Source organism: Crotalus tigris, unplaced genomic scaffold (assembly GCF_016545835.1).
Source record: "Crotalus tigris isolate CLP2741 ecotype Arizona unplaced genomic scaffold, ASM1654583v1 scf7180000017666.379230911805:20528666, whole genome shotgun sequence".
Lineage (NCBI taxonomy): Eukaryota > Metazoa > Chordata > Lepidosauria > Squamata > Viperidae > Crotalus > Crotalus tigris.
The window spans coordinates 1,755,673-1,776,371 of record NW_024096552.1 but is presented as its reverse complement, the minus strand read 5'-3'; the positions used below and the strand labels follow the sequence as shown (position 1 = coordinate 1,776,371).

At 38.4% G+C, this 20,699-nt stretch overlaps 1 protein-coding gene across 3 annotated transcripts in view; it reads left to right on the top strand.

The window, feature by feature from the left end:
- LOC120305075 (C-type lectin domain family 4 member F-like) overlaps window positions 1-20,699 on the top strand; it is a 94,191-nt gene that overhangs the window by 13,552 nt on the left and 59,940 nt on the right. For 2 of the 3 annotated variants that reach the window (XR_005555905.1, XM_039336410.1), the window contains exons 2-3: window positions 3,978-4,123; window positions 7,997-8,063. Coding sequence is in view for 2 of the 3 variants with exons in the window: in XM_039336410.1 (XP_039192344.1) it covers window positions 3,978-4,123; window positions 7,997-8,063 (213 nt within the window). In the remaining variant the exon portion in view is untranslated. Of the gene's footprint in view, window positions 1-3,977; window positions 4,124-7,996; window positions 8,270-20,699 lie in introns of those variants that run through there. The other variant, XM_039336409.1, reaches the window with a different exon arrangement.

Below are 20,699 nucleotides of genomic sequence, written 5' to 3'. Positions count from 1 at the left end.
AGAATCCAGAGAAGGCAGAATTGGGATTTTCTATGTTTGATAATTAAAGATGAAATATAATTGGATTCTGACAAGCGCTGGCCTGTATGGGAGAAGGAGGCTTATGGGATACGTTGGGCATTACTCACGTGGCGACAGTTCCTGGAAGGCAACAAAATCCCCTTCCAGGTGTGGACTGATCACAAAAATTTGGAAGCCCTGAAAACGCCCAGGAAACTCAATCCCAAACAAGCCCGCTGGTCCCAGCATTTTCACCAGTTCCAATTTAAGCTCAAACGTTTACCAGGGAGAAAGAACTTCCTGGCAGATGCACTGTCTCGCATGCCTCAATATAACAGCGCACCAACCACAGACTCTTAACCAATAATGGCAGAGTCACAACTGGCAGCACCAGTAACCAGAAGAACCCAAGCCAAATTAAAACCACAACTGGACAGTCAAACTGGAATTGAATTCAGAAAAAGTTTGGAAATAGCCATGGATTTTATAGTGGAATTGCCAGAAAGCAATGGGAATACTGTTGTCTGGATGGTCACGGACTTGTTTTCCAAACAGGTGCACTTTATCCCTTGCCAAAAGATTCCCACTGCAAAAGCCTTAGCAAAATTTTTCATCCAGCACATTTACAGATTGCATGGGGCACCCCAACGCATCATCTCTGACAAGGGGGTGCAATTTACATCTGCATTTTGGAAGGAATTTTTATCCCTCTTAGGAACCACTCAGGGACTGACATCTAGCCACCCCCCACAAGGAAATGGGGCCGCTGAAAAAATGATCTCTGTGCTTAAGCAATATTTAAGATGTTTTCTTAGTTTCCAGCAGACCGAGTGGGTGGACTTACTCCCTTTTGCAGAAGTTGCCTACAATAATGCAGTCCACTCCAGCACAGGTTACACTCCTTTTCAAATAGCCACCGGTCAAAGTTTCAACCCCATGCCAGAATTAACCCCAAACGAACCAACGATCCCATCACTGAAAGAATGGATGGAAAAACTACAAAATACCTGGCCAATAGTTAGAAAAGCACTAGATGAAGCTAGGCAGGCATACAAAGCACAAGCCGATAAAAAAAGGATTGAGCCTACACCATTCATTATAGGTGAAATGGTGTACCTATCTACATAATACCTAAAGTCCCTACAACCCTGTAAAAAACCTGGACCAAAATATATAGGGCCTTTTCCAATTAAAAGAATCATAAACCCAGTAACAGTAGAATTAGAATTACCAAAAAATCTCAGGCAAATACACCCAATTTTTGGTATGAATTAACAGCTGGCCCTCTCAAGCATCTTATAAGTTTCTAGGCCTGCCAGGATCTAAAACTGTAAAGAGATTTCATTTACCCAGTTTCAAGTATGCCTAAAAGAGAAAGAAAAATCACATTTCAAAAAGAGTTGAATTGTGGGGCTTTCCTTTCCTTTGGTGCTTGTTTGGTGATGCTGAGCAGAGACCTAAGTTTTATCTCTCTGTTTTTCTCCCCCTTTCTCCCCCCCTTCTGGCTCACTCTTTGTCTATCCCTCTTCCACACTAACTCTGCTCCCTCTTCCAGTACCTGGCCCCTTCTTATTGTTCAATGAAGCTCACAATGCTTGCATGACTATGAAAGAGCCCAACAATCTCATCAAAGTTTCCTGTAACCCTGATGTCTCAAGCCAGCACTTTCAGTTGCTCTCCAGAGGAGTCCTTCGTCTTGTGGCATCACAGCTATGTGTGGAAGCCTCCACAGCAAAAAACAGGGTGGCTATCTGTTGAGTCCTTGAGTCAACGGCGAATGAATACAGCACATTCTGTAATTCCAACAGCCCTTTATTTGAAGTAGTTCTCTCTCCGTCACAGCTCTGATGCTCACAGGCCTTTCTGACTCCTTTAATAGCATCCCTGGGCAAAAAGGTAACATTTAGGCATGCTTCCACGCCTCGCGCATGTGCGCGAAGCTGGCACCACCCAGTCTGGTCCCGGGCAGCTTGCAACTGCCCGAGACCATTGCAATGTCCCGAGCCTGCCTTTGCAGGCTCAGGACACAACACTATCCTTCTGAAGCCTTGCAATGTGCAGAGAGCATTTCAACACTGGGAGTGCTGCGACCATGACCTGCTGGCCCTTCAGGCACAGATCTGTACTTCAACTATGGCAATAGTGCCAAAATGCTGGCAATGCTGTATAGCCAGAATGGGTGCTGGAGTCGCTGGCTCATCTATGGAACACATAGCAACATCTGCAGCAGTGAGTCTTTGCAACATCTCTTTTCAAGGGCTTCTTCACTTTATCCAGGAAGGAAAGGTGTTGGTGCTTGGACGCTCTAGATGCAATGAGTTCTGACAGCCAAAACTGCTGTTCATGTTATGTCTTACCCAGGACATGGGTCATGTCTGCAGCTATGATCTCTGCTTGGATCATATATGGATAATGTATGGCTCATCTGTGTCTTCTCAGAAAGGAGCAGATGGTGAAATTCAGGGATTACATATTTGGGACTGTTCATATCCTTTTTGAAGATAGTGCCTATCCTGTTCTCATAACTCTACCTTGCTATTGTTTACTTAATTAACTTTAATTGCTTTTAAATTAAATTAAATTTAGCCTCCATCTTGGTTTTGCCTGATTTCTGCAGTATAGTCCAAACATTTCACAAAGATCAGGTAAATCCCTTGTTCTGGAATCTATTGTGGGATATACTTTACTCAGAGGTTTTATGGAGAAAAAAATCTCTTTTTAATAGTGGAGGTGGGGAAATGGTTTCCTTATAAATGAAGAATAGAAATATGGAATGGTAGACATGGAATTCCTAATCAGTTAGGATTTGGAGAGCTCAGTGAGCCATTCTCAGAATGGTTGGCACAACCAATCACCAGATATTCATAATATCCCAGAAAGCAAACTTCCCTGGTCAAGGCATCCAGGAAGCCTATCTATGGAACACATAGCAACATCCCTTCAGCTTTACTTGGCCCTTGTGGGCAGCTGGTTAGACACACTTCAAATTACAGCAGTCCCACCATGCTCAGTGATTGTGAGGCTATGTTAGAGCACGGGTATTATATGAAGTATGTTGTGTTAAAGGCAAATGCCCTATATGGAGGAGAAGGAGCTGCACTTCTTCTTTTTTAATCTTATTAGAAATCAGATGAGGAAGGGTGTCAGAAGATGGGAGGGGGGAATAATCATGTGAATCTTCCTAGCGGCAAACATTCTATATTACATGTGCTATAATTAAGGCCATTTATCTTTGTCTGATACCACCTAAATCTTATTCTACCAGACAAAAACCTGATCTCCATTATGTACAATAAGAATAGAACATGTTGAGTTCAGTACTTCTATCTCTTCAGTAAAGACATAATACTAAGTTTAGAGAGGGTGGATGCAGCTTGGGGGGAATGAGTAAGCGGCACCTATGGTTATGGTTATGATTATGAATCTATTTTATTTTGATAAGTGAATTTTGTTATATAATTATGCTGGATAAATGGAAAATAAAAAATTTTTATTAAAAAAAAAGACATAATACTAAGTTGACTTGCAAGGAAAATCATGGACATCTCTTTTGCAATTATTCAAATCAAGATCTTTCCCAGAGATAGTGGCACTTGACATTTAAGCTCCTTTTAGTTTAATGTTTATGTTATCTGAATGAGAATACTGTATTGCTTTCAGTCCGCATCCACTACCCTGCAATCATTGTGATTATGTATACGTATTTCCTGCACAATAATTAGAAGTGTAAGTAGCTAATGCGTAAATCTTTTACCATCCCAAATATACATATACACACACACAAAATGATGGTGTTCCCATGTCAGCATTTGTATGTACATTTGGGTTAGTGACAAATATGGCACTTAAATCTGGAATTCCAACCAAACAGAGCAATTTATGGTTACTAAAGTTCACATAATAATTTTTATACCAACAACATTTAAGAACTGAATCAATTCTAAGGTGGCAATATATTTTTCTCCTTCTCAATCCAGCTTGCAGCCCCTTTTCTATGGATTGGATCTTCTTTCAGGGGAGCTACTATTTCTTTTCCTACTCTCCAGGAAATTGGGATGTGGCCAACCAATCATGCACCTCCATGGGATTCCACTTAGTGACGATCAACAGCATAGAGGAAAAGGTAGGATTAGCCAGATTGTCAAAAAGGTGGGGAGAGGCTTCCAGTTCTGTGCAGCTAGCATGACAGCTGAGGGATCAAGACAGTCATATCCCTACGGCTGATTTCTCTCTGTTTGGGGACCCTAAATGGGCCCAAAGCCACCCTGGAGAGGTGGCAAGGAAGGAGGGAAGCCCCGCTGATACTGGGGAGATGGTGGTCGATCAAGATGTCTGGGGAAAGCTCTCCAAAAACCGACAGAAGAAAGGCTAGCGTCATTTGTGAGTCTAGCCCAAGCTACATGCAGCCGGAGCCAAAAAGCACTAACTAAGCATGATTGTAAACAGTGTGACTGAACTGGGTAAGAATATTGATTTTCTCTCTTCTACCTGACTGATTTCCTGAGAAAAAAAAGAAAAAATCCCAGAAGTAAAAATCCTCCAAAAGTGAGGGGGTGTGTCTTTGTTCCACCCTCCTCTAAACAGAAGTGGCGAACTAAGTTTACTGAAAAAAAATACAGAAAATTGAAAGATGGACTGGTGCTGACATCTAGTGGTGGATGAAAATACTGCCCTAAATATACAGCCCAGAAAGAAAAGCCTGTTGTCGTGACCTTCAGGGCTTTGATTAAACAAAGAGCAGCTGTAACAAAAGAGTTTATAGTTCTCTACAAAGTGAGAACTATAAAACTTAGAAAAAGACGTTCCTGGATTATAAATATTTTTTAAATTGCGACTTTAAAGTAATTGGCAGAGAAAGGATTTTTGGTCATTATGGAGCTTCAGAGATCTGCAGAAAGAACATACCAAGAAAAAATAAAAAATACTTACCAAGAGGAAATGTATGTTCTGTTACAACAAATGCAAATGATATTAACTTCAAACCATGAGGAAATTAAAAATGAATTTGAAAATTTAAATGAATGCATTCTCAATTTAACGTCACAACAATCAAATGATCAGAAAACAAAGAGAGAGAGAGATCATGTAAAGCAGACAACTGAATATAAGCTAGTGGAGATTCAAATGGAGAATGAATTACAAGAAACATTGAACATAGAAAAGATAACTTGTACTCTAAGACCACAAAGTAAATTTGAGGATAAGGAGAAAGATTTGACAAAATGGATTGCTGAGCTGTTGGGAGTACCACAAGAAACAGGGAGACAAGGGATGATGAGATAAACCTTCAATGAATACGAAGGGGCAAAATCTTTTTACAAAGACATGATGTTTGATTTGTCTATTATATCTACAGCAACATTTACAAGATTATGGAAAGACTCTTTGATGCAAAGGAATTCAGTATATTGATCAGGAAAGATGCTTGGCAAAAGAAAAGGGTTAAAGTGAGAATTGAGGAATTAGACCAGGCATGTCAAACTGCCGGCCCATGGGCCGGATGCGTCATGCCAAAACCACGCCCACCCCATTGCCGGCAATAGGGAAAAAGTCCCAATACATCGTGTGATGTCACGTGACCTCACGAGTTTGACATGCCTGAATTAGATGATGGGGTATATCAGAGGGAATATTTAAAAATTAATACTTGTTTGAATATGGCTGAAGAAAGAGAAAGATTTTAGTTTAAGAGGGATGAACCCTCCAAGTAAGACAGTAGTTTTTCTTTTCTTTTTTTCTTTTGTTTTTCGATATGAGAACTATAAAAATGTGTGGGATGATCAATATAAAGGAAATGTTTTAGATATTTAAATGTAATTGGTTTTAAGAAAATTCCAATGGATAACTAAAAATGGGAAAAATGTTTTGAATAGACTTAAAAGATTAGATGATTGGATTTAATTATGAGTAAAGAGAACAGAAAAAATTGGAAATAAGTGTATACTAGTTCAAGAGGGATATGTATTTTAAGTAGTATATTATTTTCTTATTATTTTCTCCTTTTTCTTTTTTCTTTTTCTCTCTCACGTCTTTTCTTTTTCTAAGTCTTTCTTTTGTGTCTTTTTCTTACATTTTTTAAGACATGAAAATGGATTTAAATACTTTAAAGTAATTAATTCTGGGAAAATTTTAACCAGTTTTGAACATTGTAGGGAAAAATAAATTTAAACAAGAATTGTAAACAGGATTTATGATGAGGCAACCAAGATGACCGGATAGAAAAGAAGCATGATATTGATGTGATTATTATTGGTAGAAATTTTAGAAAAATCTTTATATTTAATTGTTACCTATCAAATTAGTAAGAATTGTATTAATTTAAGGTTGCTAAGAGAATATTATTGGAAGAAGAGAAAATCAAGCAAAATTATTATATGGACTTTGGAATATAGAAACTAACCGTTAGTGATTACTTTGTAAATATAAACTCAGACAACATGCTGTTTACCAAATATCAAGGTGTTTATGTTAAAAAAATCAATAAAATATATTTAAAAAAAAAAGATGGGGAGCAGCTACTGCTAAACAATTTCGTCTGGGTGCTGATAGTCTACAGAAATCTTTTTAATTTCCATATAATTAACTAGTAAATATAGCATTCCCTGAAAATTGGCCTTCAGTTGATATGTAGCTAAAAAGTAAGGATGTGTAGCTAATGTGTAGCTATAAAAGTTAAGGATATGTAGCTAATTTCAGACTATCATGGTAATGAGGCCAACAGGACACAACTTTGGCAGAAGTCCAAGTTCCCACTCAGCAGAATGTACAGGAAGGATTAGGTTATTATATCTTGAAGTTATGTACCAATTTTTCTCAATATGACTGTTTCCCAAAATAAGTAGATTTCAGTTCCCATAATTCTCAACAACAGCTGAATAGAGAATGCTGGGAGATGACCCACATAACAGTATCTCAAGAGCATCCAGGTGTCAGACCTGCCTCAATTTGGGCTTTTAAGTAAAAATTATCCTTAACTCCATTTGTTGAGAAAGGTATTGTTTACTAGAAGTCAAGTGAATTACAGTAGTGTAAAGCCAGCACTGAGAGTTTGCACCAGACTTTTGCCAGTTAACTTTCCTCCCTTAGTCCCTTACAATTGTCTATCTCTCATTGTCCAATTAAGTTTAAAAGAGATGTTTTGGAAACAGTCACTCTATGTGTTGGCATTGTTCTTCCAGGGAAATGATCTTGAAGACTTCGTGGGTTCTCACAGTTCAGTTTCACTTTCCTCCAGGCCCTCATGGGAAACTGCCATTAATTTTCAATAACTGGGACCAGAGAGAGGTAGAAAGAGCACAAAAAAGAGTTTCAAGGGCAGCAGGGTCACTCCTGACCTCGAGAACCATTGTTTGCCTTCACTTCACTTAACCATTCCAAACTACTCAATTCTTTGAAGGAGTCACTTGAGCTAAACCACAAGAGATTGCATCTTTTTCTTTTTTTCTTTTTATAAATGTTTTATTAATTTTCTATTTTCACAAACAAGTACTCAATAGACAACGTGATGACTGAGTCCATTAAGAATTCGGTGATACATATAAGTTTTTCCAACTAGGTCCAATATTACACCCGCCAGTACATCCTCTCTTCTTCTGGTAATAACAATTTTTCCACATTAAGCAAATACAGTTCTTATTATTATTAGTAAACATACAATTACATATCAACATTTGTTACATTTTTCTAATAATATCAATAATATCGGTTTAGAATATCTTTCATAGCCAAAAAATATCTAAATTGCATTTGCATTCAATTTCCACTTATTTATTTTTGCTTTTGTTTTTCAATTTTAGTTTCCCATCCATGTTCAAAGCAAGGTTGCATCTTTTTCAATACACAACATGTATTGGATTAAATGCATTAATACTAGAACTTTTCTACCATTAGCAAATCAAGCTGTACATAAAATGTATTTGCCTTTTTTTAAAAAAAAAATTGTTGGCATTGGCTACTGTTCTGGAATTTATTTTGTGTGTCTGTATATGTGTGACAGGGCCATGTTGCAACCATCATGAAGGCTCCTTCCTGCTGGATCGGCCTTACTGACCAGGCACTTGAAGGTGACTGGAAGTGGGTGGATGGGACATACATAGAACATGGCAACAGGTATGCTACTGTATACTTTGAGATCCAATGGTTTGTTGCAAGAACCCAGCTCAGACAGCAGAATACCTAACTTCAGAGGCTCTGTAGCCTTCTGCTTGGGTTCTCTTAACATTGTGAAATCCATTTAGCAGTTGTCAGTGGCTGCTTAGTATCTCTGAACATGCCCTTGGTGTGTGCTGGTACCACAGTGCCCATATTACCACTAAATAACCCACCAACTTTCATTTAACAAAAATGTTAAACTGGTGAAATCTCATAAACATTCCATGTTCCCAATGGAGAATCAGTAAGTGTTGGGCCATTTTTATTTTATTTGTTATATTTAACACAAAATAAATTATTTAAAAACTTAATAATTTATTGGGGGATGTTTCCACCTCTACATGAAATTATGCAGTACAGGTAGTCCTTGACATACGACCATAACTGAGCCCAATATTTATGTTGCTAAGCAAGATATTATTGAGTGTTACCCCATTTTATGACATTTCTTGCCACATTTGCTAATTTGGTTGTTAAGTGATTCTGGCTTCCCAATTGACTTTACTTGTAAGGTGGATTTTTCCAAGGAAGTTAATTTATCAGCATCACAGTTATATAAGAACTTGATGATATATTCTTTATGTCTAAGAACTATCTATCATCACACTTGACTTGTATAGCTTGATGCCCTGACACTGGTAATGTTAGCTTTGCATATAGTGGTCTGTGTGCCTATGTGTAACCTCGTCCTGACTCCGGCTCCAGCTATCACCACACAAAACACCACGCCAGGAACGAAGAACAATGGTTTAATTTGCTTCTTACACCAAGGATGCTTAAAGTCAGCACTAAAGTTCATTTCTTCCACGTGTGTTTTTATACATTTCAAGGTTGCCCCGCCTTTCCCACACCCACACCAACGCCCATGCAGCACCGCCCATGCCAACACCCATGCAACACCCCCCTATTCCCTTCTCCGCCCTGGTCATTACTCTTTTTTTTTTTTTATTAAAAAGTTTTATAAGTTTTACAAAAAGAACAAAACAATACAAAAACAAAAAACAACATATACAAAAAAAACCTAAACATTACACAACAAAACCCCCCTTCCCCAACCCCCACCCAAACACCCCCCTTTCCCCCCCCCGAGCTTCCCTGAGCAGAATATAGGCTTAATTAAAAAACAATTAAAAATTATATTTGTAAAAAAAAAAGAAAATATAACATTAAAATATATATGTATATATATAAAAATAAAGATTATGAAAAGGCTATGTAATATTTTTTATATCCAATTTAAATTGTATAAATTTTATCCATTTATCCCAAACAGCAAGAAATTTCTCTTGCGTTTGTTCCTTTAAAAAAGCCGAAATCTTTGCCATTTCCGCCAAATAAGACACTTTAAGAAACCATTCCTGCAATGTAGGCAAAGATTCCTTCTTCCAATATTGTCCTACTAACAGCCTCGTGGCTGTAATCAAATTTAACATCAATATAACCTCCTTTGTATCACAATCAGTAACTATACCCAACAAAAATAATTGCGGAGTAAATTTTACCCTCCTTCTAAAAATTCTCTGGATATTCCACCATATCTTAATCCAAAATGCTTTTATCTCTCTACACGACCACCAAATATGATAAAAAGTAGCATCCATACAACCACATCTCCAACATTTAGGTTGTAAGTCAGGGTACATAAGAGACATTTTTTGTGGATCAAGGTGCCATCTATAAAACATTTTATAAAAATTCTCCCTTAAGTTCTGTGCTTGTGTAAATTTGACATTTCTCACCCAGATGGTTTCCCAGGTGTCCAATGGAACTGGCTCACCAAAGTTCTGCACCCATCTGATCATACAATCTTTAATTAGTTCCGTTTCTGAGTCCAATTCAACTAAAACCCCATAAATCCTCTTAATGTGGGTTTGTCTTTGATCCTTCACTTGCTTAATAAAATTTTCATCTTCTCTAAGAAACCCACCTTACAATCCACCTTCCATCTATCTACTAGTTGCCTATATTGGAACCAAGAGTAAATAATATTTTCTTGTGCTAACTCTTCCCGTGATTTTAACTGCCAGTTTTGTCCATCCCATCTAAGTAGCTGTCTATAAGACACCATATCCATTTTAGCACCTCTTTTTATTCCTTCTATCGCATGCCAAGGTATAGCCCATAATGGTACTTTAAAATCACTTTTATAATATTTTCTCCAGGTCCTAAGTAAAGAAATTCTTAAAATATGAGCTTTAAAGACCCAATCCATTTTTTTATTAAATATTAAATAGGCATGCCACCCAAAAAGTAAATCCCATCCCTCTAGATGGAGTATCTCAGGATTTGTCAAATTTACCCAATCACTAATTAGTGTTAGAACCACCGCATCATAGTATAATTTCAAATTCGGTACCTTGAGTCCACCCCTCTCACGGAAGTCTTGCATAATTTTAAACTTAACCCTTGGCTTTTTCCCTGCCCAAATGAATTTATTAAGGCCTTTCTGCCATTCACTTAGATTAATCTCATTCTTCAAAATCGGTAACATTTGAAACAAAAAGAGAAACTTGGGTAGAATATTCATTTTTATCACTGCAATTCTTCCCATGAGGGATAATTGCAACTTCTCCCAATTCTTCAAGTCTTTCTGTACCCTAACCCACAACCTTTCATAGTTATTTTTAAATAGTTTTGCGTTAGAAACAAATAACATCACCCCCAAATATTTTACCTTATTAACAATTTCAAAACCCGTCAAATTAACCAAAGTCTGCTTCTCCTGACTAGTCATATTTTTAGGTAAAATTTTAGTCTTATTAACATTAATCTTGAAACCCGAAACCACACCATAATAATGAATCCGTTGTAATAACTTTTCTGCAGAATAAGTAGGTTGCGACAAAGTAACAACCAAGTCATCCGCAAAAGCTCTTAACTTGTATTCTTTTTTGTTAACTTCTATTCCTTTAATTTCCTGCGACTCTCGAATTTTGATCAACAATATTTCCAATGTTAAAACAAACAACGGTGATAATGGACATCCCTGCCTGGTACCTTTCTCTATTGTAAAAACCTCTGATAACCCTCCATTAACAATAAGTTGTGCCGTTTGTTTTTGATATATTACCGTAAGAGCTTGTACTATCTTTTCACCAAAATTCATCTCTTCCATTACTCTTAACATAAAATGCCAATTCAGTTGATCAAAAGCTTTTTCAGCATCTAAAAATATCAGCCCTGCGGAAACTTGGTTGTTCTTGTCTAAATATTCTAATAAATTAATAATTTGTCTAACATTATTTTTCATATACCTTCCAGATATAAACCCAGATTGATCTTTATGCACAAGATAATGCACAACCCTCATGAGCCTATTTACTAAAATTTTTACAAATATCTTATAATCCACATTTAAGAGAGATATAGGCCTATAATTCTTTGGTAAAGTAAGATCTTGATCCTCTTTTGGAATCAATGATATAAAAGCACTACGCCATGAAGGAGGAATCTCTAGACCCTGTAAAATATCATTAAAAAGATCACCTAATGGCTGAGTCATCTCCTCCATTAAGGCTTTATAATAAACAGCTGTTAACCCATCCGTACCCGGTGCTTTCCCTAGTTTCAATTGTTGAATTGCTAACACAATTTCCTCCTTAGTAATTAAGCCATTAATTTCCTGTTTCTGATCCTCTGTCAGTTTGGGAAAACTAGCCTCGTTTAAGTATTTATTTATATCTAAAATTTGAACATTGGTAGATTTATATAATTTTTGATAATAGTCCAAAAAAGATTTCTTAATCAATTCCTTCTAAGAAACTAATTTACCCTGATAATTTATTTTATCTATTATTCTCTGTCTCTGTTTCTTTCTTAGCTGGTAAGCCAACCATCTCCCTGGCTTACTAGCATTACAAAATGTATTTTGTTTCATAAACAATAAGTTGGTTGCAGCTTGATCTGCTAACAACATATTAAATTGTGTCCTTAATAACTTTACAGATTCTTTAATACTTTCATCAGAAGGATTTAAGATCAAAGACTTTTCTTTTAATTTAATTTCATCTTCCAATTCTTTACGTTTCTGAGTCTGCTTTCGCTTATGACAATTATTCATTTTTATCAAGATACCACGCATAAATGCTTTGCCTGCATCCCATACCATTGACATTGAAGTCCCCTTATACATATTTAAAGCAAAATAGTCCTTTAAACACTCCTTTAACTTTTGGACATTCTTTTCTTGTCTAAATAAATTTTCATTCACTCTCCAGGATCTTCTCTCCTCTTTTTCTTGAATCAGCTCCATCCAAACTGGACTATGATCCGTCAGCGACCTAGAAAAAATCTTTACATTCTTTACTCTATTATATAAGTCTGTTGTAATAAAAAAAAGTCAATTCTTGAGAAGGATTGGTGTCTATCTGAGAAAAAGGTGAAATCTCTCTCCTCTTGATTACATTCCCGCCAATAATCCCTTAGTTCCCAGTCCTCTTTCATGTCAAAAAAGGCTTTAGGTAATTTTGCTTGTTTAAAAAAAGGAGAAGAACCTTTCTTATCCCTTTGTATATCTAAGACACCATTCCAATCACCCATTAATACCATGGATCTATAGTCCAGCAAAGTTATTTTTTGATGTAACAACCTATAAAATTGTTCCTGTTGCTGATTTGGTGCATAGAGTCCCACTATAAGTACTTTCTTACCATACAAGCCAAGTTCAATCATCACATATCTTCCTTGGGGATCTGATTCTACCAGACAAGCTGGCAAATTTTGCTTCACATAGATAACAACTCCCCCCTTTTTGCCAGGAGCAGAAGATACAAAATGGGATCCCAAACGAGCATTAACTAAATATTTCTGATCCTTAAGTAAAATATGAGTTTCCTGTAAACAAATAACATCATTGTTATGTTGCTTCAAATAGTAAAAATTTTTTTTTCCTTTTCTGAGGAGAATTCAATCCGTTAACATTCCAGGTCAGAAACTTTGCCATCTCCCGGAGAAGACACCTTTGAGATCTGCCATTGCTGCATGTGTTGCATAACTCTTGGGTCTTGCTCCTCCCACCGGCAATGCACTTTCAGAAGAAACTTCTTTGGCCTCTTTCTTACGTTGCTCCTTCTCTTTACGTCTATAAGCTGCGCGGGTCATCCTCTGCTCTTTAACCTCCGTTTGACGTTGCCATTCAGCTTGCAGCATCCCAGCGGAGACCAAGCCTAATGCCTCAGATTGCTGCTCCAACTCTTTGCCACTCAAGGATTTCTGAACAGGTGGAGCTGAGCCTGCACCCAGGACCGTGTTGTAAAACTCTCTGGCTTTGTCAACCGTATTCAATCTATAACGTGTCCCCGCATGGCTCAGAACAATACCCATCGGGATTTCCCATCTGAATGGCATCAATCTGGTTTTAAGCTCATTAGCTAGAAAAGAAAAATCTTTCCTGTTTCTTAAAATCTTTGATGGGATTTCCTTTAAGATAATAATATCTTGAGTAGCAATCTGGAATCTCTTATTATAAAAAGTTTGTACAATTTCATTACGCAGAGACTTCTTTGTAAAATAAATCACCACATCTCTGGGTAAATTCTTCTGCTTCGCAATCCAAGAATTGACTCTATAAATTTTTTCCACTTCTCTGCGTAATTCTCCTTTATCCATATTCAGAGCAACAGCTAAGTCAGTAAGCACCATCTCCATCAAATCTTGATTCATATCTTCCTTAAGGCCTCTAATCCTCAAGGCATACTCCATCTGTCTGTACTGAAACATAAGAATATCTTCTTGTGAAGTCTCCACCTTCCTTTCCACATCTTGAATTTTATCATCAAAAGAGTCAACTTTATCTTCCACTTCCTCCAGTCTTGCATCCAGCTTCACCACCACCGTAGCCAAACCTGATACTGCTGCAACTATATCTTGTCGCAAGATGGTATTATTAGCTTCTAATAAGCCCTTTATCCCACTTATCTCTTCTTTAATGTCAGATTTAATATCAGATTTAATCTGTATAACAAATTGCTTCATTTCATCTCTCATTTGAGACATCACATCCCCCATTATACCTTTAACCTCTTGTGCTGACAGGCCTGGCAGAGGAGGGGAGGGTGGTGGCTGAGCCAGTGGTACATGTTTAATTTGTTGTTGTGGTTGTGCAGTAAGAGTTGTAGGGGAAGAAACCACCTTAGTTGTTGTCGAAGGCAGCTGTCTCTTTGAAGCCATTTTATATAACACCGTTCTCACTTCCCTTCTCCCCAAGAAAGGGGGAGGAGGAAAAGATTTTTCTTTTCAAAAAAACAGCACCAACATAGTTCTTAAAAAATCCAAAAAAGAAAAAGAGAAAAGAGTCAAAGGAAAAATCCAATACCAAGAGCAAAAATATCAAAAGCAAAATCATTAAAATCCAGTCCTTTAGAAGTAAAGAAAAAACCAAAGAAGGAAAAAAAAACTCCGACACTTTCAAAACGCCATCTTAATTCCTCTCTCCGTACCAAAAAAAAAAAAAAAGAACAAAGGAGAAATAACCAAAACTAACCAAAACTAACTAAAAAGAAAAAAGAAATAAAACCCTAAACTATATAAAAAAAAAATCCTTTAATCCGCTCTGTCCGTTTAAAAGTTACTCACCAAGACGCTATATTCACGGAGATAGAGGCGGCGGTTTCTTTTGCTTCAAAGGAAGCAAAAACAGCTGGGAGGCGGAGATCAGCAGGAGCTCCGAGGGAACACTCCTTTCACCCCCTCTAGGAATAAATCCAGAGGGGGTTCAGGGGTTCTACCTCTACTCCTGCGTTCTCTATCCCTTCCCTTTGCCCGGGAAGGGAATTGCGAACCGCGGGCCAGCTGATACGCGCTGGGCTCCGCGATTCTGACACCTTCCCAGCTGGACGGCTAAGAATTAGCCGCCATCGCCGTCGCCCCATACCGGAAGCTTATGAACTGGTCATTACTCTTGAAGCTTCCCGATGCTTCCTTCTCTCAGCTGTATTGAGTTTGCTTCGTCGGCTTCAGTGTTATGGCCACGCATGCGCATTGAGAGGTTTTGGCCATCTGAGTCTTTTGCGCATGCGTGGCTTTGTCCTAGATACCAACTGCACATGCGCGGCAATTGGGCTGCTCAGACCTCATCCGTGCATGTGCGGCGACCGGACCGCGCATGCTCCCATAGTCAGCTGGATGTCAGGCCTCGCAGATCGCTGTAGTCAACTTAGGAAGCTTGCCGGCCAGTAGGTAAGTATCCGTCCAGAACAGGAGTTTTGGGGCGCCCATCTCTAAGGCCCGACATACCGCCCCCCTTCACCAGGGTTCACCCTGGAAGAAAGACAAACATGTTATGTTTCGACATTTGTTTTAGCCTCCCTTTTCCCCACTATAAGGCCTGCCCCTGGTTTTCCAGGGTTCTGTAGATGGAACCGTTTAACTAACCGGGGAGCTTGTACATTAGTGGCTTGTACCCAAGTGGTTTCCGATAAGGGATAACCCTTCCACCGAATTAAATAGTACAGTTCACGCTGTTTAATATGTGAATCAAGTATCTCCTGTACTTCGTATTCCTCATTGGCAATAGGACCGGGTTGTGGTTCCCTATGATACATAGGAACTGGTCTTAATAAACTACAATGAAATACAGGGTGTATTTTTCCTAGTAACCGAGGGAGTTGGAGTTTTACAGTAACCGGGTTAATCACTTTAACGATCTTAAAGGGCCCAATATATTTGGGTCCTAGTTTCTTGCATGGCACCTTTATCTGTACATACTTTGTTGACAAATAAACCAGTTGTCCCACAGTAAATGGCTTGACCGGCTGTCGTTTTTTATCCGCTTGTTCTTTCATTTTCTCACTGGCCTTCATTAATGCTTTCTTTACAGCAGCCCATACCTCACTGATTTTTTGTGTCCATTCTTTCGGCAGGCATGGCTGTGGCTCAAATTGTTGACACTCAGGTATGGGAACGAAATCCCTTCCAGATACTACTCGGAATGGTGCATAACCGGTACTACTGTGTACGGCATTATTGTAGGCGACTTCTGCAAATACGAGTAGGTCTGTAACGATGCTAAGAAAAAGACTCAGGCATGTCTTGGGCAGAGGTCCGAAGCTGCACGACACATCTTCACACAGCTTCTCCAACTCTCACTTTATTGTTTTTTATATACTTTTTACATACATAGGCTTTACCATTAACTGCTGACATTTTACATTTAGAAGTTTAACCTTTAGTTGTTGACATAAAGTAATTGAAAAATTCCTTCATATAAGCAATTATTTTCTAGTAACACATTACCTGTTGAGAACAGGTAAAACAAATACAGGTAAATTAGGAAAGGAGAAAGAACTGATAAAGACAAGAAGAGATAAAGACAGGAAGAGATAAGGGGGAACTTATTATTTAGGTAGGTAAGATATTAAGTCAAAAGGGGGTGATCTTTTGGCTGCTTCCTTGGGACAAAGGGTATTAAAAGGTTATGAGGTTTGTGGGGGGCAATGCACGGCAGTTTGCTGCACGTGCAAATTCTTCCACAACTCACTTTCCTTTATTTTATTAATGAAGACATTTTAAGCAGGAGTAGTTAGTGGGTCTTAGCTTAGTATGGAAGATTGCAAGACATCTTATTAAGTAAAGAAAAAAGACATTGAAATAAGCAACAACAGCTGATAAGGATAGCAACTATTATAATGAGATATTGAACAATCTTTCCAAGAAGGCCAATGGGAAGCCATGACCATAGAGCACTCCATCAATTTCCTAAGGTATCAATTTTTAAATCCAAAGCCAAATTATGTAAAATATTAATTTACTTTTGAATAATGCCAGATTGATCAGAAACATTGAAATAACACATAAAACTGAAGCTGGGTCACACATAGATATAAAACAGGTAGAGAGTAGATTTTCCATGTCATATGATTCAGAAATACAAAAGTCTGTCACTTGTGTTACATTTAGCTAATTGCACCCAGATATTATATTTCATCCGTGATTCTAAAGGATGAGGTGGAAGAGCTTGAGCCCCCACACAGCAATTAAGAAGGAAAGAGAGGCAAAGAATGACTAAGGAATTTGCAGTCAAAACCACAAATATGGCAGCGCATAAATTCTCTGGTGTAGGTTCTTTTCCCTGTTGTCTCAGAACCTCCTGCGCTTTGGATGTTAGGTTCTTTACATCGCCCCAGGTTGTTGGCCGACTGCGATGGCGAGAGCGAAAGGGACGTTGTGCTGTCTGAAGAGTCACCTACTTCATTTCCGGTATTGGGTTCTGGACTTGATGCCATGACATCTTTGGCTGGTTGCACACATTGGGCTGGAATCCAGAGAGGGCCTGTAGGAGCAAGCACAGAGCATAGCCTTGCCCCCAAGTTAGTAAGGGAATTGGACCTAGGCAGGTTTTATCAGGCAATTGCTGATAATATACCAATGGATTAGGAAGCACAGCTTTCTGCTGAAAGTGACGCTGGTAGGCAGTTGTGTTTTGAAAAGAAATATTTAGCTGGTTTAAAGTTATTAAGACTTAATTGACTTGATGCAAATTGCAAATTAGGTACCCTTGATCCCTCCTTTTTTAATTGTTTATGAAGGCAGTCCTTAAAGGACCGATACATATGTGAGAAACAAAGGATAGCTGCTGTAAAGTTAAAAACAAAGCCATAAGATTGGAGTTGATCCTGGGCATGATGTAAGCACCTATAAGATTAAAAATAAGTTGGCACACATAATGAGAATCAGAGATTAAGTTAAAAGTCTGTTGAGAAAAGGTGTGGAAAGCTAAAATAGCAGCAGAAGAGATAAATTATTCTGAAAACAAAATTGAAAATTAAATTTTGGGATAAGAAGAGCAATATTAATTAAATCAGTCCCATTTCAAGGACAAGCTTGATTGTGTCCTGAGGTTATTTCAGCAACAGCCTGGATAAAAGATAACACATTTTGGGATGGGATAAGTAAAGCCATTCAATACAATATACTTTTTGCGCTTCTAACACAGCTAATACTCCTGTAAGTATTTTACTAGTAAGAAATATCAAAAGTGTTAAGTGACAATTCCTATGTTGTTTTCCTTTGGTCAATAAGTTAAATTCCAAGTTAATCAAAGATGCAAACAAATTTCTATTAAGTAGGTTAAACATTTACAAAACTTAAGTTTTGCTAGCTGAAACTGCAAGAGCGGGGATTAAATTTCATCTCCATTCGCAAACTGGAATTCTAAGCAGAGAGGGGAAAAAAAGTTTAAAACGAACAGTCCCCCCCCCTTCCTTCTTTCTTTTGGTCTCTCTTGCTCTTAAAGCAACACAGCCAGTTGAAAAACAAAAGAGACAGGAAAAAAATTTTGTTACAAACTTCTCACTACTTCTTTTTGATAACAAAAACTGGAGTGTTCCATGGACTAGTGGAAGGGGCAATGTGTTTGTCTTGTAATTGTTCTTGAACAAAAATTTTTAAGGCCTGTAATTTGTACAGAGCAAGAGGCCATTGTTTCACCCAAACAGGGGTAGTAGTTAACCAAGTTAAGGGTAAGGCAGACACTTTATTCATCGAAGGTGACGGTAGCCCCCCATTTACTAAGCAAGTCTCTTCCCCAAAGGTTGACATGAATGTCAAGAATGAAAGGACGAAGTTGAACAGTTACAGTAGAATTAGGAAGACTTGCAGAAAGAAATTTTGTACTTTGTCGTGCACCTTGTCGCCCTCCTACACCCCAGACACTAGGGCATGGGTCAGTGGGCCAAGATGTAGGCCAATCTTTAGCTGAAATTACTGAAACATCAGCCCCTGTATCAATTATGCCCTCAAAAGGCTTACCCTGAAAAAAGACTGTCTGACGGGGTCTTTGGGCGGTGATTGGGGTGGTTAATGCAATTACAACAGGATCTGTGGAACCAAATCTGCCATCCCCTCGATCCCTATCATGATCCCCTGCAGGGACAAAATAGGGCAAGTGGAGTAATGGTGCAGGACTAGTATTACTTGGCAAAGTCTGTGGCATGTTAGTCCATAATTGAATAAAGATGACACCTGTATAGTCAGAATCAATTACTCCAGGTATTACAAAAAATCCCTTTTTTCCCATGCTAGAGCGAGGCAAAATTAATCCAACATATCCAGAAGGGAGAGGTCCAGAAAGTTGTGAAGGAATAATTTGTACTTCTCCCGGAAATTTGAAACATACGTCTTGTTGGATAGTTAAATCTATCCCAGCACTCCCTCTAGTGGCAGCAGGGCTATTGTTAATTGTTGATGGAATTACTGAAGGGTCTCTGTTTGGACTGGGGCCAGAGACCGGCCCGCTTTGAAGTTTCCCGACCGACATTCATTAGCCCAATGAAATTCCTTATTACACTTAGGGCATTTTGTTTTTGGACGTCTCCCAGCATTATTTTTAAATGGTCGGGAGGCATACTTTCCTCCCCCAGGATTTCTGCAATCTTGTTTAAAGTGTCCAATTTTACCACAATTATAACATTTCCCCTGAGGTTTTGTAAGAGCTGCAGCTAAGAGATTAGTTTGAAAAGAAACAGTCCCAATATCCTGACATGCTTTTATCATTTCTGCTAAATCTGGTTGAGCTCCCAATCCAATAATGGCCCGTTTACATTCAGAGGTGGCATTTTCTTTAGCCAATTTCATAAGCAATTCAGCTTGGGCATCAGGATTATCAATTTGTCGTCTCAAGGCATCTTGCAGACGGTTAATAAAATCTGCATATGGTTCATTTGCCTTTTGACGAATATTTGAAAATGCTTGAGATGGTTTCCCAGTTATAGGAACTTTTCCAAAAGCTTTGTAAGCATGTTCAGAGGATATTTGAAGAGTAGCTATAGGCAAAACAATTTGTGCATCCACTGGAGTGTAATCACCAGAGCCATATAACTGCTCTGGGAGGTAAGCACCTCCAGAAGTTGCTGCTCTTAATGCACATTGATGTCTAAACTCACTATCCCATACCACATACTGAACTGGTGTTAATAACATACGAATTGTTGTTTTCCAATCTTCTGGTACCAAAACGTGATTCCTCATTGTTGCTTCTAACATACCTTGCACATATGAACTACCTAACCCAGTATCTCTTATACCCTTACGCAATTCTGTTAAGATTGCATAAGAAAGTGGTTGATATTCAACCACTGGGGCTCCATTCTCATCTACCTGCCCAGTTAAATGTACAGGACAAACTGAGAGCATATCTGCTATTTCCTGCATATCTCCCTCTCCTTTCGCCATTTGATTTTCTAATACATGGCGAATAGAAACATAAGATCTAGAATTCTTTGCTCTGAAGGTGTTACATCTATCGTAGAAGATATAGGAGCTGATGATTAAAACCTGGAGAGGGAGTAGAACTTAATTGTACTGCATCAGCTCCATATTTTTCCACTGCATGGCGACATTGATGCCAACAATGCAAAACATCCACTGAGGCTCGGGGTTCCTGATGAAGGGTGTTACCTATTCTTTCCCAATCCTTAAGTTGGAGTGTCCCCCTTTCAGGATACCAAGGACAGTTTTTTCCTATCTCACTCACCAGCTTCCTAAGCTCCCTTTCAGGCATGGTCATGCCCAATTTGTGTAAGAGAAATTTTAACTCGCTTACATGCTTTTGC